The 26044-nt window shown below is 40.9% G+C and overlaps 1 protein-coding gene across 7 annotated transcripts in view; it reads left to right on the top strand.

The window, feature by feature from the left end:
• Nucleotides 1-26044, top strand: part of SLC44A3 (solute carrier family 44 member 3) — a 166812-nt gene that overhangs the window by 101728 nt on the left and 39040 nt on the right. For 6 of the 7 annotated variants that reach the window (XM_030573131.1, XM_030573133.1, XM_030573132.1 and 3 more), the window contains 5 exons: nucleotides 1828-1921; nucleotides 3504-3673; nucleotides 6171-6260; nucleotides 6944-7068; nucleotides 8390-8576. In XM_030573131.1, the coding sequence (XP_030428991.1) occupies nucleotides 1828-1921; nucleotides 3504-3673; nucleotides 6171-6260; nucleotides 6944-7068; nucleotides 8390-8576 (666 nt within the window). The remainder of the gene's footprint in view (nucleotides 1-1827; nucleotides 1922-3503; nucleotides 3674-6170; nucleotides 6261-6943; nucleotides 7069-8389; nucleotides 8577-26044) is intronic. The other variant, XM_030573129.1, reaches the window with a different exon arrangement.

Below are 26044 nucleotides of genomic sequence, written 5' to 3'. Positions count from 1 at the left end.
TGTTACTTGTAGGGCAAGGTTTGGGCTGACAGAGCCCTGAAGAGTTTGCTGGCAAGGCACACAAGCTGGTGTGTCAGGAAGTTGTCATACAACTTAGCAGCAGCAAAATTCTCACTTGCTGAGTCAGAGAGGGTAACACAGTAACTCAGTTCTGGGGCCCTCAGCAGATTGGCAGATGATTTTGGGAAAATTCAGGACTGGGAGGGTATTAAGGTTATTCTAGAAATGGTAAGTGGGCAGTGGAAGCCAGGGTGTGACCGGTATGTTTGTGTGCAGGCTGTTGGTGTTAAGGCTGTGAACCACAGAAGCATAGTTTTGAAAGCACCCAGAGGTGCAGGGTAGGTGGTGACACAACCCGTTACTGGTCTGGGTTGAACTCCAAAATGTCACACCCTCATCAGAGTTAATCACTGTCAGTATGTAAGACCTGATCAGTGAAGTGTATCATTCAACTCGGGGGCAGAGTTCCCAGTCGGTTGTTCATACCGACAGGTTCCCCAAACAAGAGACATGATTCCATCTGATTGCAAAGCCAACACCTGTGTTGTGGGGCTCATTTTGTGGGCATCCCTTCCAGAAAAAAAGTACACCTAGCATGCTCCTCAGCCAGTTGACCCTCTTCAGCAAGGCACATCTCTCTCAGAGCTGCAATGTGAATACAGTATCTTTCAAGCTCTTGAGCAACTGAAGCAGTCCACTGGGCAGGACCATTAGTTTGGTTTGGACAGTTAAGGGGTGTACGAACAGTCCACCTTACAACGTTGAAACAAAGGAAACTTTTCAAGGCTTGTTTGAATTTTGACTGCTTGATGGGATGCCCTCCAGCTTCGATGGGCTGTTCACGATGAGCAATTTTCAGGAGAACTTTTCTAGCACCCTCCTTTGATTGAGATCAGCTGTGCTATTCCTGAGTAGAGCAGCTGAGTCAATCAAGATGCTGCTAGACTATAGTATCACTCCAAGTCAAAGCAGAATCTTGACCTGCCCACGTGCAGTTTCACAACTATGACTCCCAGTGATGACCATCACTCTCACTTTCACCGTTACCCTATCACTCTGGGACTTATTACGCTGTCAAAGGCTGTGCCAGAAATTGTGTAAGGTGGAGGAGCAGTTGCATACCAACTCACATACTCTCTCGATCAACAAGACAATTTCCAGCGGCAATGTAAATCGAGACAACTGAAGGACTTGCTGGTTGCATGTTTATTTTCAGAATGACCTTCTCTTAGATCAGTTGCCCAATTTCCCAGGTTAACAAGCTTGATCTACCCAGCAAATGGGTATAAGTAAGTCTAATTTACACCATATTACACATCATCTCTGAATTTGGCCCAAAGGGGAGGCTTCTCGAGGTATGAGAAATGAGAGAAAAGGAATTAGTGTAATCATCTGAGTTTAGAGAAATTTGGATTTTTCCGGTGTTTCAGTTAGCTGTACTTGCATTTTCTAAAAGAAGTTACAACAGTGTAGTGATAAAAGTAGGAAAAATGGAAAACAGTACTCTGTAGAGAGTGGATAGGGGTTTGATCTTGATTCATGAAACTGTTATGTGGACTGTTTAGGAGATAGATTAAAATCTTAAACATAAGTGTTTAGCATCATGGTTTTTTTTAATTTAAATACAGAATTATTGAGGAAAAACACTGTAGTTTTGCTAATTAATATTTATTATGCTGCACAAAATCATCAAAACAATGATTTATTTGAGCAGCCATGCAATTAAGGGCTATTTATAGAGATTTTTAGTATTTTTAAGAAGTGTGTGTTCTGCCCAAAAACGGATGTGAACTAATAAGTTACCATTTGTGGGTTTTTTATTCTTAGGTTCTTCCCTTTGTATTTATAACGTGAACATTTCCAGTTACACGCTAAATCCAAAGGCATCTGAGCTGTGTCCTACACTGCCAGTTTCACCAAGGTAAGAATTACTGTGTGCTTTACTGCACTGTTTGTTCGAGACAGCTTTTCAAAGACTGTTCTTCCCATTTTGTCTTTGTTATGCATCAAGTCAATCAGATTTATTTTACTTTAATATCTTTGATATTATATTTTTGAATTCTCATGTTTATACACACACAGTTCATACCCCTGTTCAGCAGAGATAGTTAAGCATGTGCTCAAGTGAAATCCCATTGCCTCCTGAAGGCACAGAACTGGACTCTTTATGCTTACCTACTCCGCTGCACAAAGGAAAGTGGAAAAAAGAGCATGAGAGACCTTTCAGAGGTGAAACGTTAAAATGAATTGAAAAGAGGGCACCTCGCGCTTATTGCTTTGACAATCTGTATTTTCTTTCTGCAGCGTGAAATTCTTGAGAACAGTCTCTTTATGTATGTGATACTTCCTCATAAAAGCAAAACTGGTTGAATCAGTTTCCCTAGTAATAGTCACAATTTACTTATTAATTAGGGAGGCGTACTGTGCTGATGGACTGCTGTCTCCTTTTAGACACACACATGAGTTTGTCTGAGATCTAAAAACCTTCTTGCTGGCTTAGTGTAGCAGTGCCAAGACTAAAAAGATAATATATTTAAGACACTTGGCTAACAGTGCCAAATAACATTATTTTTATATGTAAATATTTGACTGGCCTACCTGTTTTCTCAAGCTGGTCAGTTCTAGTTTAATACACCCTTAAGAATGTTGGAATATCTTAAACACCATGAAAAATGTGTGTGTATTAAAAATACCTACAATGAATAATAATATTGATATAGCCTACAGCTATACTAACTTGTGCATTGATCCCATCCATTCTTGCAAATTAACTAGTCAAGCCCAGTTCATATTTGAATAGGAGCCCAAAACAGAGCAGAAACACTGTTGGTGTTTAGTAGATGGCACTCTTCCTGAGTCAGTAGTGAACCAATACCTCACGTGGAGGCACTATGCTGATAGAAGTGCTGTCTTTCAGGTGAAATATAACTGATCTGCTCACTATTTGTGGCCATGAAAGATCTTCTGTCTCTTTTCCTAAGAGTAGTGGTATTAATCACAATGACCTGGGAAAATTCCAATTTGGCTGAATATGTTCTGCCTTCCTAAATCTCTCCTGCTGTTTTAATCAGATAGAGATACTCACTTTCCATTATAAACTGCTGTGCATTGTTAAATTTGCTGTGCTATTTTATTCCAGAAGTGGCTACAGTTTAGTGGGTAGGAAGAAATGATCTCTGTATATTGGTTTAAGTTCTGGAAAGTGTTTTGAGACAACCTGAAATAGTTCAGGGGAACCCTAAATTCAGTCTAAATATTCCAAATTCAGCATAAACTGCTTACTTCAATTTGGAACTGTTTCTTTATTTTGGTGGCAGTGTTAATATATTTAATTTTTACTAAAAAGGAAGAAAACATAATAGTACATATAAACAAAACAAGGGAACTTGACTGGGAGTTGCACTTGTTTTGGGACTGCGGGATTGATCCCTGAATGTATCTGAAACCTTACTCTCCAGTAATCAATCTTTTTCTCCCACTTCTGTTTTTTTTTAATTTTCCAGCAAATCCTTTCCATTGTTTAATCGATGTGTTCCACAAAACCCTGAGTGCTATTCGCAGTTTGTATCCATCTTGATAAATGTGGTTAATGAAGTTGATGTTTTTCATCGTATTCTGAGTGGAATAATGGCAGGAAGAGATACTGTCATAGGACTGAGTGTCCTTGCACTAGGTAAGGTTATGAATAGAAGATGGATTTTAAAAAAAATTGTTAAAACAGAGTCTCATGTTTCAGATCTTTGTAGAGAGAACACACTTTTTAAAATATTGAATCTTGATATTTGCTGCCTAGACAAGTTTGTTCTGTTAAGAGAGAGAACTGCTGTTTGCTTTCACAAGACATTTAGTAGACTAATGAAATTCAGATTTATAGAAACCAGACTGGAAACTTATTCTGTAGCACTTATTTGGTTTTTGTCTGACTCCATTTATAACTTTGTCACCTAAAGTTTTTAAATCAGAATTTATCCTAGCATGAGGTATGTTTTAATGATATTAAATGATACTAATGATAATGATACTATTTCCTCTTTTCTTGCCATTCTGAGGGGGCCATCGAGGTCTTAGAAACTAGTTTCTCCTTTGAGTGATTGAAGATCTGTATTTTCCTTGGGCGTGAATGTGCCTAGCACATCAAAGCCAGAGAACCTTACCTAGCAGTACCTGTAGGGATGGCGCTGATGCCTTCTGGCCATTAGCTCCTTCCCAGGCTGTTTAAGAGCACTCTGACCCTTTTCAGTTCCTTTACCAAACATTAAGAATTGAGACTCGGCTGCAGAGGGGATGGAGCGTGGGTCAAGGAATACACTTCTGCACCTATATCTTGAAGAACAACACTTATCTGTACTGTGACTAACAGTCTTTTCTTCGAGTGACTGTAGACATGTGCTCAGGTGATTCACAAGTAGTTTAAGAAGGAAGTAGGGCTCAGAGTCTTCTCAAGACTGCCTTCCCAAAATTTGCATCTGATCTGCACTCAGATGTATTAACATAATGCGTGGTTAGAGTACTTTATGTATGAAAAATCAAGTAGAAGCTGTGCAAATGTCCAGTGTCAAAATGCCACTGAGAAATGTGACCAGTGCCACTGGAACCTAGTTATATAGCTCTTAACCTGTGTAGAGGTGAAGTCTGAGCTATCCCATAAGCTATTGTAATACAGGATGTTATCCACCTGGAAATCAGCTGCATGGAGACCAATAGACCCTTCATGCAGTCTGCAAAGGAAACAAAAAGATGAAGTGATGAACGGAATGGTTTAGTTTCCTTCCAAATGAAAACGCTGTTTGTCAACACTTGAATGAGGTTTGGGAAAAAATACAAGTGAGTATTGTCTGAGTAAGATGAAATTGTGACACGACCTTTAGACAGAAACTTAAGATGTGGCACCAAAGCGACCTTGTCTTTGAAAAACTGGTTATTCTAGTATATGCTTAAGGGCCTGCAGGTCACTAACTCAGCTCACAGACGTTATGGCCACAAATAACTCGTTCTCTGTCTCTACTATAAGAAAAGACAAAGTTGCCAGGGGCTCAGATGAGGACTCATGAGGGCATCCAACACAGTGCCAAGGTCCCATTGAGGAATCACTTCCTGCACTGGTGGGAAGAGACAAGGGATCCTTTCAGAAATCTGACTACCATGGAGTTTGAGAAGACTTTGATTTGCCTTGGATGGAGGATGAAATGCCAGAATCACTGCCAGGTGGACCCTCCACAAACAGAGACGGACCACAGGAGTGAAGGTGCAACAATTACTCCAGAATGTCCTGAATGCAGGATTGTATTGGTAGAATCCTGCAGCCTAGGAACCAAATTGAAAAACATGTCTGTTTAGCCAGATAGGCGGCCCTTAGTGTAGAACCTGTCAAACAGCTTCAGAACAGCACTCCTGTTCCGTGTCTATCCATGCAGCATCCATGCTGTGAGGTGCAGGCTGTTCAGTGCTGGGTGTGAAATCTGACTGATACTGAATCAGTAGATTGGGACCACAGGCATGAAAAAAGAGACTGGGGAGATCGCCCTTACACTAGCACCACCCCATCAGTGTACTGCTAGCCAAAAGTTCTCCGGCTTTGGTGCGCTCAGCATGGACCTCTGAGTGGAATATAAATGTGCATTCTCACCCTGAAGAGCAATACCTACAGTACAGGAAGATAACTCTCTTACTCATGTAAACTGAAAATGTTTTATATGCTTATAAATATTAAAGTAATTAAGCTAGTTATTAATAGGTAATGGTAATTTTACATTTTCAGTATTAAAAATCAGTTTGATAGCTTTGATTTCATGTTTTGTGAGTTGAAATTAACAAAAACTAGCTTCAGGATGAGAGAACAGAGGGTAAATCCATCCTAGAGAGAATCGACTTCAGAAGTCAAGGGTTATACCAGTAATGAATTTACCTTACGAACCTGACTATTCTACATAATTACTAATTCTGGTCATTTTAGGCTCTGATTTTGGAACATTTCTGGTCAAAACAGAATCTCTTCAGTTTTAAGGCCTATTGATCTCTGCTTTTGAGATCAGTGTTTACAAATAAAAAATCAGGACTGTAGAAAAACCTAAATTTTCCATGTAAAATAATTAGTTTGATTAAATAGATCATAACTTCAGATGACTGTTAACTCTTTCTATATATATGTATGTATATTTTTTATTTTCCAGCCTTCTCTTTAATAATGGTTTTAACCTTCAGATTCATCACCACACTTCTGGTCCATATTTTCATTACACTAGTTGTGTTTGGATTGTTATGTAAGTATATTTATTTATAATGGATGTTTAAGTAGCACATTATTTCACCGAATTGAAGGAAAAACATAAAGGAATAAACAGCAAGCCTGTTTTTCCTCGGCTATCCTTCAGCAAGCTAAATTGGGTCCCAATCCTGCAGTCAGTTCTGTGCTGGATTCTTTCTCTGTGGATGAAAAGGCCTGGCTGTGTAGGTCCAGCTGTAGGATCAGAGTGTTGAGAGGTATGTTTTGTTTTAATTATTTATAGATGTCTGCAGATTGAATTTCTTTTGACAAATGATTTGAGTATGAGCAGTGTTAACGTTTCCAACAAAGTTTAAATAGAGAATTGAACAATGCATCATTTATAAAGAGAAAACTATTAAGAATGATCAAAGCCTGAAATGTGAGCTATCTTATAAGTTATGTTTATCTCCTGCAATGATGCTGTAACTTCAAGGCTGCGAGAAAACCAGACTTAATGTTGGCTTTGACCTCAAAATAGCAAACCAGCCACACAGTTTCATTCTGTGAGCACAGATATGTGTATTTACTCCTAATGTTTCTTATTCTGTGCTACACTACTCCATTCTTCAGTTAATCTGTAATTCAAGAGAAGGTAACAGAGCTATAACATGTACACATTAGCTTGCCAGTCACTTGTGAAGTGCTCTCTGCACCTTCATGGATTTGTGTTTGTTCTAGTTGTCTCAGGTGTTTTGTGGTGGCTCTACTATGACTACACTAATGACCCAAGCATAGAACTGGAAACTGAAAAGGAAAATGTAAAATTTTTACTTGGATTTGCTATCATATCTACCATCATCACGGTGAGAAATTTTACAGAATGATCATTAGGGAGTTTAATGTTAGAGATGGTAATCTGAAACCTTGAAATAAAACTATATTGCAGTAATGTGAGTGCACATGCTCCCTCCTTTATTTACACTTGACATTGAAAAGGAGAAACTCCATTGTAGAGGGTAACTGAGGCTGTGTGGTGATGTTTCAACCTTGACATGGACAGTTTATCTCTCTGTGGATTGCACTCTAGTGCATTCTGCTTTCCATTTGCAGCCAAATAAGATCTGCTTATAATTATTGAATCCTTTTCTTACATTTTATGGTGACATTCAGCTGTATTCACTTGTAGAGTCTGTACGAGTCTCTTGACAAACTTAAACCCTGTGCTAGGGGTATAGGATGATGCCAGCAGAGCAGCTTTGCTGGAGGACTTTTGCCCTGGGCACACTGCTGAGGTGTGGGTCTATAGACCATCCTCAGTTAAGCTAATGATGAGGTTGAGTGAGCAGAGAGACACTGGATCCATGGAAATGTGAATCCTGTGGACCCAACATACCTTGTAGGTGGCACAAAGGGGCAACAGCCATTGCAGAAGGGTGAAAGGTCTGTGCTGCAGTTTAGTTTGCTGGCCAGAAGCTGTAGTGCTGAATTTTTGCCTTCCTATCATCCACCTCCTGTTCACCACACAACCTGATTACTATGGCTTTATGCTGTTGAAATGAATGTTTCACCTTATTTAGCATTGTAGCCCAGTATGAATGTGTGAACAGGTTATGTATTGTTGGGAAATGAATCAGTTACATTAATATTTTTTTAAAAGAAAATGTGGTTGTCCACAATCGACAGTCTGTATTGTGTTAAAGTGACTAATATAATTGTGATACACACTAGAGATTGCTTGCATATTCTCTGTACATTATCAGACAGTGGACTCTGCACCTCTTCTCTTCCTAAATAAAAAAATAAGAGAAGGTTTCTTTGGATGCAGATTTGTTCAGGTGCAATGCATTTGCCATTTGTAGAATTGCAAATACATCATCTGCTCCCAGTGGCTCTTCTGAGACCATCTGGCATCTTTGTAGAGCAGGCTAGAAAAGTGATGAAGCAGCTTCTATTGTGAATATTTGTTGTTTTGTAGTTTCCAGTGTGCATGTCTTTTAGATGATGATTGCAGTTCAGTGTTAAAGATTTAGTGCATAATAGTTTTATGAAAAGACATGTTCTGCTGCAGTTCCTTTGTGAAATCAGTACCATGCTCCCCCTACAAAATTTGACAACTTCTGATAATTTAAGAAAGAAATTCCTAGTTTACTATTTTTCTGATTTGTTTTTCATCTCTTTTAATAGATGGTTCTACTTTCCCTCATATTTGTACTAAGGAAGAGGATTCAGCTGACTATACAGCTCTTTTGGGTTGCTAATAAAATAATTAGCAGGGTCCCTTCCCTACTGTTCCAGCCACTGTGGACTTTTTTGATTCTCATTTTCTTCTGGGTGTTCTGGGTTGCTGTGCTACTTAGCTTAGGAACTGCAGGTAAGTAGTTGTATTTTATCATGGTCATGGGTGTACACTATCTTGTTTTAAAATTTGGTCTTTAAAATCAGAACCCGTTGGTGTTAGTGTACAAGATGTAATATATGTTCTTGTTTTCTGTTTACTTCACCTTTGCATTTCTAGGAGTACTGCAAAAGTAGCCACTGTTTTATGAGGCAAAGATAATACAGCCTGTACACTTGTGCACTCTCACAGAGACTTAACTTTTGTTCTTTCTTTTTAGTTCTCATAATATAAAATGTCATTCCAGATCCAAACTATGTAGTTGCTTTTTGTAAATGGGGAGCATAACAGAAAGGGGGAGTGTTTTGATTTAGTACAGCGGTTGTGAAATTAATGTGTTTCTACTATGGGAACAACAGGAAAGAGATGTAAAGTTATTCTGAATATCTCTTCCCAGCATTTGATGGAAAGCTCTGCAGATTTGTGGAGAGATTCTCTTTCTTCCTCTTCCATCCCCAACTGTTAAGGTATTTCAGAAGCACTTGCTTGAAGCATTTGTCTGAGAGGTGACTTGCTGCTTCTCCAAGTTGTTAGGCACAGTGGCACCAAATTTTCAGCCCCCGTAGCCTCTTCATGAATCTTTCCTGCCTAACTGAACATCAGTTCTTGTGGGACAGATTTACTTTGCTTTGAGATGTCATGGATGCTTCTTCAAAGCACTGTTATTAGCCTGTAATTTTTGCCCCTTATTGGTGCTTTTCACATGTTGCCTGGGTATGCCAGATGCTGCACTATGTGGTTGTTACTGAAAGGGAAGCACACCTTTCAGAATCACGAACGGTCAGTGCAGTGGTATAGTTCAGGAGGCCATTGGAGCTTCAGTTAGTGGCTTGCTTTCATCTGGTTAAGGCCTTTTATTAATCTGGATAAAGGTTATGCCTTAAAGATGTATGGGTATAACTGCTCATTTTTAGGTAGTATAGGAGTGCTTTTCATGTAGTTTTTGAACAGCTCTGTTTGGTCAGAGGTTAGATCTAAGTACAAGGTATTAGTCACATAAATTACAGTAACTCTAGTAAAGCTGGTAGCAGTTAGTAGAATGAATCTGAACAAACTAAATTGGAAATACTAATTTTCAGGAATGCTAGCTAGAGGAAACAACACAGACATTCTTCATTTAAGCAGAGCTGACTATAAGAGACTGCACAAAAACCCAAAGGAATCTTCACTGTAATTCTCCAATGCAACAAAACACTGTGTGTGAAGTTTGTCCTTATTAAATCTAAATTCGGAAAATGCCAAGTGAGCCCAAAGTGTTCAAAAAGGTTATTAGTCTCTTAGGGATACAAAAGAGTTAGAGGTTATAAATATTTTGGGTAGCGTAACAGAATCAATTTGATGAGAAGTGCAAGATGATATAGTTGGGTGTTGTCCCTGCCTGCAGGTATATGGGATCTTGGGGAGCAATTACCACACAGGTGGGGTGCAAAATAAACTTTATTAAGAAAATGCAAAAAACAGGGAAAATTTAATAGTGAGGGGTATGGGGTTTGTTAAGGTAGGCAATTGGGGAGGGAGTTCTTTTAGTATAGTATAGGGGGTTTCAATAGTGGGGTACAATACAGTTGGTAACCAACTAACACTGAAGTATAAATGTAACAGGTAGCTAACAATTTCTAGGTAAAGGGTGTGTCACAGCAGCATATAACCAACTAACAGTTATGGGTAAAATGTGTTAAATAACCAACAACTCTAGGTAAAAATGTGTCACAGTGGTGTAAATATAAAATGTGAGGTGTGTGAGAGAGAAAAAGGGTAACCAATGGGGTTTTATGCTAGACTTCAGTAATACAATTGAGGTTTGGCAGCAGTAGGAGCGGGGTGAACACGTGGGGGAAGGGATTAAAAGAGAGAGAGAGAGAGAGAAAGGCAGTGGTAGAGGAATGAGGTTAGGGGATGGGGGAAGAGGAGCACGTGGTGGAGCAGAAACCAAAGATAGAGGCGCTACAGAGGGAGATTTAAACTCAGGGAGACACAGAGAGCAGACAGGCTGCAAGTTTAAACAGCAGAGAGACTGCAATGAGTGACTGGGGAGCTCAGGGGGGTGGGTTGGGGCAGTGGGAAGACAAATTCAAATAGTAAAAACCTTATCTATCCCCTAACTTAATCAAACTTATATAAAATGACAAGCAGCTACAGAATACAACCAGGCAATGATTTTCTAAACTTATCTTAACCAACAATTAGGCAACACAACAAATATCACAGAAACTTACAAGCTCTACAATCTTAACAAACTATAACTTATTAAATTAAAAAAAAAAACACAAGACCTATGGTGCACCTTATGCTATGGGGAGGTTACAGAGGGCAGAGTGGTATGTATCCAGGACCCAGCTCCCAAGGAAGCCAAGGGATGGTGGCTACAGCGGTGGATACAGCTGAAAGCAGAGAGCCCCAAAGCAAAGCCCACAGGAGCAGAGCTTAGCAGTGGCAAAGAGCCCTGTAGTTTAAGAGAGGTTTTAAGACACAGACCAAGGTTTAGCTTGAGTCTGTGTGCTGGGGAAACAGAGCCAGCAGCTAAAATAATAAAATAAAAGTATAGAAAGTTTTACAGAGGGATTCTTACCAGTCCCCAAGGCAGCAGCAAAGGCAGAAGCAGCAGCAACATCAGCAGAGGCAAGGAGGGTTCGGTACAGTCTCAATAATCAGGAGATCTCTCAAGTAGCAATTCGTTCTTCGTGGGGGGTTTTTCAAAAACGGGGGTACGCTCAAAAATAAAACGAGAGCGGAGAAAGGACCCCCCAGAACCCCTGGCTGATCAGACCAGGCAGCAATGCAGGAACCTTTCTGAGGTGTGTTTCAAAAATGTCTGGTTTTAAAGGCAAACTTGGGCAGTTTCCCACCAGTAATCCTGATAGGCTCCCTCTGTCACAGGGGAGGGGGCACAGGGGAAAAAACTGAAGGTAAGCCCAGAGACATGCCTGGACATAGTCCTGTGCAATAGGTGATTCAAGAGCACATGAGACTATGACTCATGCCCAGGATCTTAAAACCACAATAGGCCTTGCAGCTCTGGACATTGCCTACCCTACACCAAGCCCAGGTTCAACGAGGTGATAACAGGACTAACCCTTTGAAAAGGGCAGTGGTCCCACTTAGCATGCAGCACAAGTGGCCATCCCTTTGAGAAGGGCAGTGGCCCTGGTAAACAACTTAACAGCCAGGGAAGGGCGGCCACAGGAGAACAGAAAACAAAATGGAGTCTGGGGAAACAAAATGGAATAGGGGAATAGCTGTAACGGACAGGTGTTTCCTGAGTATTGCTGTATACTTCATTAGGAGTTTGTTTTCAATCCTGTGTCTGGGTTGTTTTTAGCAGATGTGTCAATAGTTGTAATTTTCTGCCATTTAGTAAGTTAAAGTATAAATATTTATAGTGAGAATGTGCATGTTACTTAAAACAAAGTAAAGTGAGAATATGAGTGTTAAAGGAAGTGTTAGAGTAGATACAGAAATATCAACCCATGTGTTCATTTGTCTTCCTTATTGCAAGTGAGCTTTTAGGAGCTTTAATTCTGCTTCTAATCAGGTTATGGCTTTAGCGTACATCAAAGTTAAACAGTGGCTTTTGTTAATAATTCAAGTGATACTTGTTTGTTATTACCAGTTGAGTAAAAGAAAACTGTAATAACACCCATAATCCACTAGATGCCATTAATGTAGTTTGAAAAACTTTCTGTTGAGTAACTCATTTTCATTCTTCTTCAAGTGCTTGCTCATGTCAATTCCATTCTAGGTGTGTGCGTGGTCTTTGGAGATTTTTCTCTTAGCAGTATCTGTAGAGTCGGCAATGTCGTCCCCTTGAATGCCATGCACATGCACTGGTATATCAGCTACTGCCAACTCTAAGCCCTCTGTTCCTTCTTACCGCCCATGGTGATTAGTCAGAGCGCCTTTCCTTGCATTGCAAGGGCTAGCTGTTTTTTTGTCTACCGACTTCGGGCCTTGTAAATAGTTTGTTTATAGTAGTTAGTGTTAAGTAATTAAATGTAGTTAATAGTTAGCAGTTAAGGTCCTACTGAATACTTTGCCCCAGGCGGTGCATGCCCCATCTCCTAAGTAAATAGATCATAACAGTCATCTGAAGTTAACTCTTATATTAAAAAAAAAAAAAACCTCTCACCCCTATGGGTGGTATGTGTCTTCCTCAAACTCGGGTCCTCTACCAGAGGCCTGGGAGTTTGAGGGTTCTGCGCAGTATCTTAGCTGTTCCTAGCACTGCACTCTTCTGGAAGAGCTCTGATGTTGTTCCTGGGATCTGTTGGAGCCACTCACCCAGCTTAGGAGTCACAGCCCCGAGTGCTCCTACCACCACTGGGACCATTTTGGCCTTCACTTTCCACATCCTCTCTAGTTCCTCTTTCAGGCCCTGGTACTTCTGCAGCTTCTCATACTCCTTCTTCCTGATGTTGCTGTCACTTGGCACTGCTATATCTATCACTATCGCTGTCTTCTGGTCCTTATCTATTACCACAATGTCTGGTTGATTGGCCAGTACCTGCTTGTCCGTCTGGATCTGGAAGTCCCACAGAATCTTAGCCTTGCTATTCTCCACAACCTTCTGTGTAATCTCCCATCTGGTCTTGGGAGGATCTAGCCCATACGCTGTGCAGATGTTCCTGTACACAATGCCAGCCATTTTGTTGTGCCGTTCAGTGTATGCTGTTCCTGCCTGCATCTTACATCCTGCCACTATGTGTTGGACTGTCTCTGAGGCCTGTCTGCACCTTGGGTCCTCTCTTATATGGTAGACCCCTGCTTCAATGGATCTGGTGCTCAGTACCTGTTCCTGTGCTACTATGATCAGTGCCTCAGTGCTGTCTTTTAGTCCAGCCCTTTCCAGCCACTGATAGGATTTCCCAATGTCAGCCACCTCAGCTATCTGTTGATGGTACATCCCATGCAGGATCTTGTCTTGCCATGGCACTTCTTCTGCTTGGTCTTCCTCCCATGTCTGCTGCTGCCTCAAGCATTCTCTCAGCAGCTCATCTTTGGGGGCCATCTTACTGATGTACTCCTGGATGCTTCGGGTTTCGTCCAGGACAGTGGCTTTGACGCTCACCAAGCCCCGCCCGCCTTCTTTCCTGCTGGTATACAGTTTCTGGGTGTTGGACTTGGGGTGGAAACCTCCGTGCATTATGAGGAGCTTCCGGGTCTTCACATCGGCAGCCTCCATGTCCTCCTTTGGCCAGCTCACTATACCGGCAGGGTATCTGATAACCGGCAGGGCGTATCTGTTAATGGCGTGGATCTTGTTTTTCCCACTGAGCTGGCTCTTAGACTCATAGACTCTAGGACTGGAAGGGACCACGAGAGGTCATCGAGTCCAGTCCCCTGCCCTCATGGCAGGACCAAATACTGTCTAGACCATCCCTAATAGACATTTATCTAACCTACTCTTAAATATCTCCAGAGATGGAGATTCCACAACTTCCCTAGGCAATCTATTCCAGTGTTTAACTACCCTGACAGTTAGGAACTTTTTCCTAATGTCCAACCTAAATCTCCCTTGCTGCAGTTTAAGCCCATTGCTTCTTGTTCTATCATTGGAGGCTAAGGTGAACAAGTTTTCTCCCTCCTCTTGATGATACCCTTTTAGATACCTGAAAACTGCTATCATGTCCCCTCTCAGTCTTCTCTTTTCCAAACTAAACAAACCCAATTCCTTCAGCCTTCCTTCATAGGTCATGTTCTCAAGACCTTTAATCATTCTTGTTGCTCTTCTCTGGACCCTCTCCAGTTTCTCCACATCTTTCTTGAAATGCGGTGCCCAGAACTGGACACAATACTCCAGTTGAGGCCTAACCAGCGCAGAGTAAAGTGGAAGAATGACTTCTCGTGTCTTGTTTACAACACACCTGTTAATGCATCCCAGAATCATGTTTGCTTTTTTTGCAACAGTATCACACTGTTGGCTCATATTAAGCTTGTGGTCTACTATGACCCCTAGATCTCTTTCTGCCATACTCCTTCCTAGACAGTCTCTTCCCATTCTGTATGTGTGAAACTGATTGTTCCTTCCTAGGTGGAGCACTTTGCATTTATCTTTATTGAACTTCATCCTGTTTACCTCAGACCATTTCTCCAATTTGTCCAGATCATTTTGAATTTTGACCCTGTCCTCCAAAGCAGTTGCAATCCCTCCCAGTTTGGTATCGTCCACAAACTTAATAAGCGTACTTTCTATGCCAACATCTAAATCGTTGATGAAGATATTGAACAGAACCGGTCCCAAAACAGACCCCTGCGGAACCCCACTTGTTATACCTTTCCAGCAGGATTGGGAGCCATTAACAACTACTCTCTGAGTACGGTTATCCAGCCAGTTATGCACCCACCTTATAGTAGCCCCATCTAAATTGTACTTTCCTAGTTTATCTATAAGAATATCATGCGAGACCGTATCAAATGCCTTACTGAAGTCTAGGTATATCACATCCACCGCTTCTCCCTTATCCACAAGGCTCGTTATCCTATCAAAGAACGCTATCAGATTAGTTTGACACGATTTATTCTTTACAAATCCATGCTGGCTATTCCCTATCATCTTACCACCTTCCAAGTGTTTTGCAGATGATTTCTTTGATTACCTGCTCCATTATCTTCCCTGGCACAGAAGTTAAACTAACTGGTCTGTAGTTTCCTGGGTTGTTTTTATTTCCCTTTTTATAGATGGGCACTATATTTGCCCCCTTCCAGTCTTCTGGAATCTCCCCCGTCTCCCATGATTTCCCAAAGATAATAGCTAGAGGCTCAGATACTTCTTCTTTTAACTCCTTGAGTATTCTACGATGCATTTCATCAGGGCCTGGTGACTTGCAGGCATCTAACTTTTCTAAGTGATTTTTTACTTGCTCTTTTTTTATTTTATCTTCTAAACCTACCGTCTTCCCGTAAGCATTCACTATACTAGACATTCCTTCAGACTTCTCAGTGAAGACCGAAACAAAGAAGTCATTAAGCATCTCTGCCATTTCCAAGTCTCCCGTTACTGTTTCCCCCTCCTCATTGAGCAGTGGGCCTACCCTGTCCTTAGTCTTCCTCTTGCTTCTAATGTATTGATAAAAAGTCTTCTTGTTTCCGTTTATTCCCATAGCTAGTTTGAGTTCATTCTGTGCTTTTGCTTTTCTAATCTTGCCTCTGCATTCGTGTGTTATTTGCCTATATTCATCCTTCGTGATCTGACCTAGTTTCCATTTTTTATATGACACCTTTTTATTTTGTAGGTCACGCAAGATCTCAAGGGTAAGCCAAGGTGGTCTTTTGCCACATTTTCTATCTTTCCTAACCATCGGAATAACTTGCTTTTGGGCCCTTACTAGTGTCCCTTTGAAAAACTGCCAACTTTCCTCAGTTGTTTTTCCCCTCAGTCTTAATTCCCATGGGACCTTACCTATCAGCTCTCTGAGCTTACCAAAATCTGCCTTCCTGAAATGCATTGTCTCTATTCTGCTGTACTCCCTTCTACCCTTCCTTAGAATTGCAAATTCTATGATTTCATGATCACTTTCACCCAAGCTTCCTTCTGCTTTCAAATTCTCAACAAGTTCCTCCCTATTTGTTAAAATCAAGTCTAGAACAGCTTCCCCCCAGTAGCTTTTTCAACTTTCTGAAATAAAAAGTTGTCTGCTATGCAGTCCAGGAACTTATTGGATAGTCTGTGCCCCGCGGTGTTATTTTCCCAACATATATCTGGATAGTTGAAGTCCCCCATCACCACCAAATCTTGGGCTTTGGATGATTTTGTTAGTTGTTTGAAAAAAGCCTCATCCACCTCTTCCACCTGATTAGGTGGCCTGTAGTAGACTCCCAGCACGACATCACCCGTGTTTTTTACCCCCTTTAACCTAACCCAGAGACTCTTCACACTTCCGTCTCCTATGTCCATCTCCACCTCAGTCCAAGTATGTACATTTTTAATATATAAGGCAACACCTCCTCCCTTTTTCCCCTGTCTATCCTTCCTGAGCAAACTATACTCATCCACACCAACATTCCAGTCGTGTGTATTATCCCACCAAGTTTCAGTAATGCCAATAATGTCATAGTTGTATTTATTTATTAGCACTTCCAGTTCCTCCTGCTTATTACCCATACTTCTTGCATTTGTATATAGGCATCTAAGATACTGGTTTGATCTTGCCTCCCAGCTTTGCCCTGACCCTCCTTCCTCTCTGCCATTATAGCCCGTGCTCCCTCCTGTTTCCAACCCATCTCCCAGGTCTTGTTCCCCACTTACCTGTGGGCTTTGCTCACCTGTCCCCATCGAACCTAGTTTAAAGCCCTCCTTACTAGGTTAGCCAGTCTGTGCGCAAATAAGGCCTTTCCCCTCTTCGAAAGGTGAACGCCATCTGTTCCTAGCAGTCCTTCCTCGAATTCCTCTTCAGGACCTGTCTTATCCTTTGATGATATTTGGATGTTGCTGTCTTCCTTGCCTCCTCATTGTGGTTTCCATGTGACTGTGGGACGCCAAGGTACTTGTAGCTGGTCTGTATGTCTGCTATGTGGCCTGCTGGTAGTTCCACCTCATCAGTCTTGACTACCTTCCCTCTCTTCACTACCATCCGGCCACACTTCTCCAGTCCGAATGACACATCCCGATATCCTCACTGTAAATCCGCATCAGGTGGATTAGTGAGTCGATGTCTCGTTCATTCTTAGCATACAGCTTGATGTCATCCATGTAGAGGAGGTGGCTGATGGTAGTTCCACTCCTAAACCCATACCCATATCCAGTCCTTGTAATTATCTGGCTGAGGGGGTTTAGGCCTATGCAGAACAGCAGTGGAAACAGTGCATCACCTTGGTATATGCCGCACTTGATGGCCACTTGTGCAAGCTGCCTTGAGTTGATTTCCAGTGTCATCTTCCATAGTCCCATTGAGTTCTTGAGGAAGGTCCTTAGTATCCTATTGACTTTGTATAGCAGCAGACATTCACAGATCCACGTGTGCAGCATTGAGTCGTAGGCTTTCCTGTAGTCAATCCAGGCTGTGCTCAGATTGATCTGTCTAGACCTTGAGTCTTGGGTGACTGCTCTATCTATGAGCAACTGGTGTTGTTCCCAATGCCCTTCTGAGCTGTGCTCATGTACTGGCCCATATGGTCCTGTAGCTTGGCGGCTATGATACCTGATAGGATTTTCCATGTTGTGGGGAGGCAGGTTATTGGATGGTTCTATTTCCTTGTAGGGGTCTTTCATGATCAGCACTGTCCTTCCTTGTGTTAGCCAGTTTGGGTGGGAGCCTGCTGCCAGCAGCTGGTTCATCTGTGCTGCTAGGCGTTCATGCACTGCTGTTAGTTTCTTTAGCTAGTAGGTGTGGATCATGTCTGGTCCAGGTGCTGTCCAGCTCTTCATGTTCTTGACGCGCTGCTGGATGTCTTCTACTGTGATGGTAACTGATTTCTGTTCTGGGAGATTGCTGTGCTCTGTTCTCAGGTCCTGCAGCCACTTTGCACTGATGTTATGAGTCTTCTCTTTCTCCCATATGTTCTTCCAGTACTGTTCAGTTTCTGCTGCTGGTGGCTCTGCTGTTGCACTGTAATTGGGAGTACACCTTAGATGGTTCTTTAGAGAACAGGGCATTTACCTTTTTTGGCCTCTGCTTCTCTAGTGGATCTCCTTAACCTGGTAGCCAGTGCTGTGAGCCTTTGTTTAGCAGTCTCTAGGGCTTCAGAAGGAGTCAGGCCCTTGTATTTTTTCAGTAGCCGAGTCTTATCCTTAATCTCTACACCCTTCTGTAGTTCCACCAGCTGACTAACTTCTCTCCAAGTCACCTTGGTCTTATCCTCCAGCCTCATTTTCCAGGGTGGGTATATACTGTTGTTCTTCTTGATCGTACAGCCAAGCATCTCCAGGATTACAGAGGCTGTAGCGTATACCAGTTCATTGGTTTGAGTTATGGTGGTAGTAGGGATTGTCATGAGGGCCCTACTGGCATCTTCTAACATACCATCTGATGGTACTTCTCCACTGAGCCTTGCTAATTGGTCTCGAGGATTGACTGTAGCTAGTTTCTCCATGATCTTATGCCTCATATCAGCTGCTGTGATCTGCAATGGAGGAGGTGGCAGTGAAGTTTCAGCTTCAGGAGTGGGCTGCACATCCATTTGTTCTTCCAGGCCTTCTTGAGTCTGGGATGTAATGTGGAGGTGGTCTATCTCAAGCTGTGAGAGCAGCTTCCTCTTTACTATGTTGAAGCGTTGGATAACTAGCTGTTTCTCAGTAAGTAGGATGTAGGTCTTTTGTCTATCCATAGCCCCCTCATACGTTTCATATATCCCCTCTCCTTAGGTCTACTGTTATAGTAGCATTCCATCAGTTTCAGGTTCTCTTGTCTCGTCCATGAATGGTTTGTTCCAGTAGCCCACTTATCGTCAGATTGTCCTGGTTCCTCGATATCTGGTGCGGACCTTGTTAATCCGGGCAACATCCGAGCCGGTATGGCTCTCCTAGTTCGTGTTGCTCTCATATTTGAGGTAGGCAGGTGACGCGTTAGGGGTACCAACCGGGATTTGAACCCCGGTCTCCCGTATCAAAGGACAGCGCTCTTAACCACTACACTATGTCACCTGTGTGTGTGTGTGTGTGTGTGTGTGTATATATGTATATATGCATATATTCTTCTTTTTTTTTAATTTTCCAGCCTTCTCTCTTAATAATGGTTTTAACCTTCAGATTCATCACCACACTTCTGGTCCATATTTTCATTACACTGTATGGTCTTCTACAAAGATAAAGTCCAGATGCTGCCGCACCCGGCATTCCTGTCCAAGGTAGTTTCCATTCCATACTGGCCAGGATGTTTTCTTCCCTGTCTTCATTCCAAAGCCCCGTAAATCCGAAGAGGAGCACAGGTTACATGCCCTGGACGTATGGAGGGTGCTGGCCTTCTATATCAATAGGACACTGCCATTCTGTAAGCCAACACAGCTGTTCGTGGCGGTGGCAGACAGGATGTCTGTGCCTGTGTCTGCTCAAAGGATTTCATCCTGAATCAGCGTGTATCCCTGACACTGCTATGAGCTGGTGAGTGTGCCTCCATCGGCAGTAGTCAAAGTTTCTGATTCTTATTAATTGTACATTTTTAGTATGTTAGAAATTAGTGAATATTTTTTATTTACTAAATAATTAAATTTTTCTTCATAGTTTGCGTCAGGCTGCGTAAGGATGATAACTGGAATTTAATTAAACACACACAATAGCATATAAAATTTATTTTTATTAGATAATATTGCACCCAGTGGCACAGCCTGTGGGTCCCCCAAAGGCTCAAGCCATTAGTATGGTACACAACCTGTTGTCAAGCTTTGTAAAAATAGCACCTCAAAAATTAGATGTTTTTCCCTGCTTTCTTTCTCTGTATAGAAAAGTAACCTTTAACTGAAAGTTTTTGGCTCATGGATTCAGCATATTTGTTTTTATTTAAATATGTAAAGAGATTATAATAATTTTAGGTCTTAACATGTTTTGTATTAAATTCAGATTTCATTTTAAACAGTTTTATTTTAATAATAAAGCTAATTTAAATAAGCAAATCAAAATTTGATTTGATTTTTTTCCCAGAGAATCACTGATTTTTATCCACCCTTGTTCCTCACTGTGCAAGTAGTCCCTCTGATATCAGTAGGACTTCTTGACTAAAGGTGTGAAAATCTGCATTAAATGGAACTAGGGGTTGGCAGAAGTATATCATCATGCTGTCCTCTATTTACCACCCTCGGTAGTTCATAAATTTTAAAGCTTATATCATATTTGATAAATATCTCATAGACTCAGACTTTAAGGTCAGAAGGGACTATTATGATCATCTAGTGTGACCTGCACAGTGCAGGCCACAGAATCTTACCCACCCACTCCTGTAACAACCCCCTAACCTATGTCTGAGTTACTGAAGTCCTCAAATTGTGATTTGAAGACCTCAAGCTGCAGAGAATCCTTCAGCAAATGACCTGTGCCCCATGCTGCAGGGGAAGGCAAAAAATCTCCAGGGCCTCTGCCAATCTGCCCTGGAGGAAAATTCCTTCCTGACCCCCAAATATGGCGATCAGTTAAACCTTGAGCATGTGGGCAAGACTCAGCAGCCAGAACCCAGGAAAGAATTCTCTGTAGTAACTCAGATCCCACCCCATCTAACATCCCATCACAGACCACTGGGCATACTTACCTGCTGATAATCAAAGATCAGTTGCCAAAATTAGGCTATCCTATCATACCATCCCCTCCATAAAATTATCAAACTTAGTCTTAAAGCCAGATATGTCTTTTTCCCCCACTACTCCCCTTGGAAAGCTGTTCCAGAACTTCCCTCCTCCAATGGTTAGAAACGTTCATCTAATTTTAAGTCTAAACTTCCTAATGTCCAGTTTATATCCATTCTTGTGTCCACATTGGTACTAAACTTAAATAATTCCTCTCTCTCCCTAATATTTATCCCTCTGATATATTTATAAAGAGCAATCATCTCTCCCCTCAACCTTCTTTTGGTTAGGCTAAACAAGACAAGCTCTTTGAGTCTCCTTTCATAAGATAGGTTTTCCATTCCACAGATCATCCTAGTAGCCCTTCTCTATACCTGTTCCAGTTTGAATTCATCCTTCTTAAACATGGGAGACCAGAACTGCACACAATATTCCAGATGAGGTCTCACTGTATAACAGTACCAGCACCTCCTTATCTTTACTGGAAATACCTCGCCTGATGCATCCTAAAACCGCATTAGCTTTTTTAACAGCCATATCACATTGGCAGCTCGTAGTCATCCTGTAATCAACCAATACTCCGAGGTCCTTCTCCTCCTCTGTTACTTCCAACTGAGGTGTCCCCAGTTTATAACTAAAATTCTTATTATTAATCCCTAAATGCATGACCTTGCACTTTTCACTATTAAATTTCATCCTATTACTATTACTCCAGTTTACAAAGTCATCCAGATCTTCCTATATGATATCCCGGTCCTTCTTTGTGTTAGCAATACCTCCCAACTTTGTGTCATCCGCAAACTTTATTAGCACCTTCCCACTTTTTGTGCCAAGGTCAATAATAAAAAGATTAAATAAGATTGGTCCAAAAACTGATCCCTGAAGAACTCCACTAGTAACCTCCTTCCAGCCTGACAGTTCACCTTTCGTTTTTACCCGTTGTAGTCTCCCCTTTAACCAGTTTCTCTAGCAACCTTCCAATTTTCGTATTGATACCTATCTTTTCCAATTTAACTAATAATTCCCCATGTGGAACCATATCAAATGCCTTACTGAAATCAAGGTAAACTAGATCCACTGCGTTTCCTTTGTCTAAAAAATCTGTTACCTTCTCAAAGAAGGAGATCAAGTTGGTTTGGCACGATCTACCTTTTGTAAAACCATGTTGTATTTTGTCCCAATTACCTATGACATTAATGTCCTTAACTACTTTCTCCTTCAAAAATTTTTTCCGAGACCTTACATACTACAGATGTCAAACTAACAGGCCTGTAGTTGCTCGGATCACATTTTTTCCCTTTCTTAAAAATAGGAACTATGTTAACAATTCTCCAGTCATATGGTACAACCCGAGTTTACTGATTCATTAAAAATTCTTGCTAATTGGCTTGCAATTTCATGTGCCAGTTCCTTTTAATTTTCTTGGATGAAGATTATCTGGGCCCTCCAATTTTGATTCATTAAGCTGTTTGAGTTTGGCTTCTACCTCGGATGTGGTAATATCTACCTCCATATCCTCATTCCCATTTGTCATCCTACCCTTATCCCTAAGCTCCTCATTAAAGACTGAGGCAAAGTATTTGTTTAGATATTGGGCCATGCCTAGATTACCCTTAACCTCCACTTCATCCTCAGTGTTTAGCGGTCCCACTTCTTCTTCTTTCTTTGTTTTCTTCTTATTTATATGGCTATAGAACCTTTTACTGTTGGTTTTAATTCCCTTTGCATGGTTGAACTCTACATGGCTTTTGGCCTTTCTCACTTTATCTCAATATGTTCTGACCTCTGCATAGTCCATTGAGAACACTACTGGGGGGATTGACTTGCTTGCTCCATTAATGTCTCATAATAAGCTAAATGGACGATGTTAATTTAAAAATTACACTTTTGTCTGAATACTTTCTTTGCCTTTTACCCTGTTTCAAATAACATCTAAGATTATTGTATCTGAAAAAGATTAGAGTAAAATGGGTTTACTTTGTGCAATTGACAGCAAATTTTGTATAAGCCAGTTTCACAATTTTCCCTGGTAATTCTTGCATGGGAGGTGGGGGGAGAAAAACACTTAAAAAATTGTATTGTAAAATGGCAAAAAGTTAGCAAAGGCTTCTGGGGGAGGAAGAGAACCTGAAACTTCCATACAGTAGCGGGACATCTTCCTACTCTAAAGTAAATAGTATTTTACTTGACAGTCTGAAAAAAAACATTTTTTTTTTAGTTTTAAATACGCTCTTTAACATAAAATCTCATCTAGGTTTTAAATCTCATCTAGGGTTCATATTCCATAATATATTATCAGAACAGCTTTTGTGTTTTCCACTCTCTCTGGAATCAGCTGATTGTGGAAATGGAAGAAAACTTTTTCCTGCTCTCTGATTTTTCTGGGCTCTTTGAGGGAGATCAGAATACTGCTCTGAACCTCCATGTCCTGGTTATTTGAGAACTCCAGCCTTCTCAGAAGGGGCTCAGTTTTTAAAATCTTTGTAAAATCTTTACCTTTCCGTCATAGCAGTTTCTAATTTTTGGCTAAACACCCACTTAGTTTTAGTTTGGGCTTGTCAGAAAATATTTTGAGAATGATGTTTATACATATTTAATTTTTTTTCAGCAAATAGGTATTTTTAGTTATGTGCAGCAAGAGGAGATGGGCTAGTGAAATTGAATTGCTACTGTGCTGCACCTGTTCTTAATGTTTCCCTTGTGCTTCTTGTAGTTCTGTAATATTTACAGCCTGTGTGCATCTTGTAACTCTGAGGCACCTGATCCATGTTTCATCTGTGATGTATCTGATCTTTATGCATCCATGCAGATCACCTTGTTTATGTCATTTTTAATATCTATTGTTACATTGAGAAGAAGCTAACTCCTTGGGAGGATCAGATAACTGTAGCCCCAGTTGAGCAAGGTACTTCAGCCCATGCCTAACTTTAAATATACAAGTAGTCTCACTGAAGTGAGGCAGCTTATGTTTTCAAAGTTATGCACCTGCTTAACTACCTTGCTAAATCAGGGGCTGTCAGAGTAGCAGAAGCCAAGTGTATTGCAAATCTATATGTCTGGGACAAATGCCAGACATTGGCCAGGAGAGATGCCAAATTGCAAGAGATTGGAGTTAGCACAAAATCAAGTGGCACCAGTTGTAACTATGTATTCTAATGGGACTGGAGCTCAGTGAGGATTTGGAAAAGCCAATAGAACTAGATGTGGCCTTGTGGTATTCCAGTAGTGTTGCTGTAATGTGTGTCCTCATGTATGAATCTGGCAGAAACAGTGAAATCCACATCAGGAATAGGATATGGAGTATAAGTGTAAGATGGAAGTGCTAGGCGAGATTTTCACATAATGAAAATATATCTCTGAGTATAGTGAGGAGTAAAACTATTACAGTAAAAATGTGCTGCGGATAAACCAGTGAAAGCAAATTTCTTGAAGGGTCCAAGATATTCCAACTAAATCTAGCTAAGTTCATTGTAAATTCTCATATGTGAGAAAGGAGCAGTTACAAAGGAAATTCAGTTGGGAGGAAACACAAATTTTATAGAACAATGGTTTATAGAAACTTTCCGACTCTGCAGCAGGAAGCATTAAAAGTGGCAAATATTGTCATATTAGCAAGAACTGGGAAATTGGTTCTGAGTTAGTACTTTCTGGCCAATTGTTCTTTGTTGCCCACAGTGGAATTGATTAAATTGAAGAAAATATGATTTCCAGTTCCTAGGAGTTCCAACCACTTAAAACTTCTGGTTGCTCCTGATAGCAGTAAAAATAACTCCAGTAGCCACTCCCGTAGAATGTATGGCACAAGTCTGCAAGTCACAAAATATACTGTATGATATTGATATTGTGCATCTCTTTGGCTGTGACTGATATAAGGCTGTAGTATTGGGCTAATGAATCTGATGGAGAAACTTTTCAGTCTTACTAAAAATTCTATGGCAGCATCTTGGTATCTGACCAACATTTTTTTGAAGTATTTGCATCACAGTAACAAATCTAAGAAAAATATATATACAGTAGGCAGCTTTCGGCAATGTCATGGCTCAACAATGGGGATTTTAGTCACTTATTAACCACTTGGAATTGGCAAATGGCTGCACTGGCAGGATTGATTTTCGGTGAATGACTTCTCTCCTGTGATGATACTGCTGGAAGAAAAATGTACTGCAGACAAAGTAGAACCATATTCTGAGGTTTTGTTCTGTTTTTTGTGCCTCCATGACCAGATCACACTGGAATGACAAGGAAAGGAAATGTATTTTTTATTAGGATGTCAGAGTGATCCTTGCTGTTTGATCCATGCTACCAATATACTTATCTTTATATGTGAAACATAATATAATGCATTATTCTGTCATCAGATTTGTATGTGCCTGGTAACCATAGACACAAAGGGTATCAGGCAGGCACAGATGTACGCCGTGAGGGAATGCAGCACATAATCTTTAGCTCCTATTACTTGGGAAATAAGGTGATCACTGCCACATGATGACATCCAGCAGAGGGCAGTGATACACATGCACACAATACCAGCCCATGACAATTTCTGTTTAGCCAAGGCTGTTACTGTTAATCATTATTTTAAAAGGCAGTGGCTTGTTAAGAGCAATGGAATTACAGTTTGTGCTGCAGAGATTCATTAATCATTTTAACCAGTCTATCGGTGCAGAAGTAAAATATCTTAACAATTTGCATAATAGGAATGTTCATAAGTAAAGGTTGCGCACCAGGAAAAAGTCCTCAGTTCTGCTACTGAAGGAAATGACTTCTTTTCAAATGATATTGAAGGCTGAAGAGACCTCCATTTATCTTATCCAATGTATTGTTTGCACTATTGCTGCTGGTAATGATTACAATTGATGTATGAGCATGTTTGGCTAGTTGTACATGCTGTAAGAACATAGGGGCCTAAAACTGCTGGAAGAGTTAAAGGAGTTGAGAAATGCTCAGAATACAAAATGAGACACAAATGTACAGTGCAGCTGATGAAATTTACTTTGATAGTATGTGGAAATGTGATCCACTTCAGAATTCTCTGAGGAAGAAAAACAACTCTTGGGTCTGCATTTTTTAAAAAAGGGGGTAGAGTGGGGGAAAGAGGGAGATGGTACGTGTCATAAACAGATAGTAGGAGTTAATAGAACAGAAGTACTTTATATCTCTTTTGCCTGTAAAGGGTTAACAAAATCAGTGAGCCTGGCTGTCACCTGACCAGAGGACCAATCAGGGGACAGGATACTTTC

The sequence above is a fragment of the Gopherus evgoodei genome, chromosome 8 (assembly GCF_007399415.2).
Source record: "Gopherus evgoodei ecotype Sinaloan lineage chromosome 8, rGopEvg1_v1.p, whole genome shotgun sequence".
Taxonomy (NCBI): Eukaryota; Metazoa; Chordata; order Testudines; family Testudinidae; genus Gopherus; species Gopherus evgoodei.
Note: the sequence above shows the minus strand (reverse complement) of the source record. Positions and strands in the feature narration are given on the sequence as shown.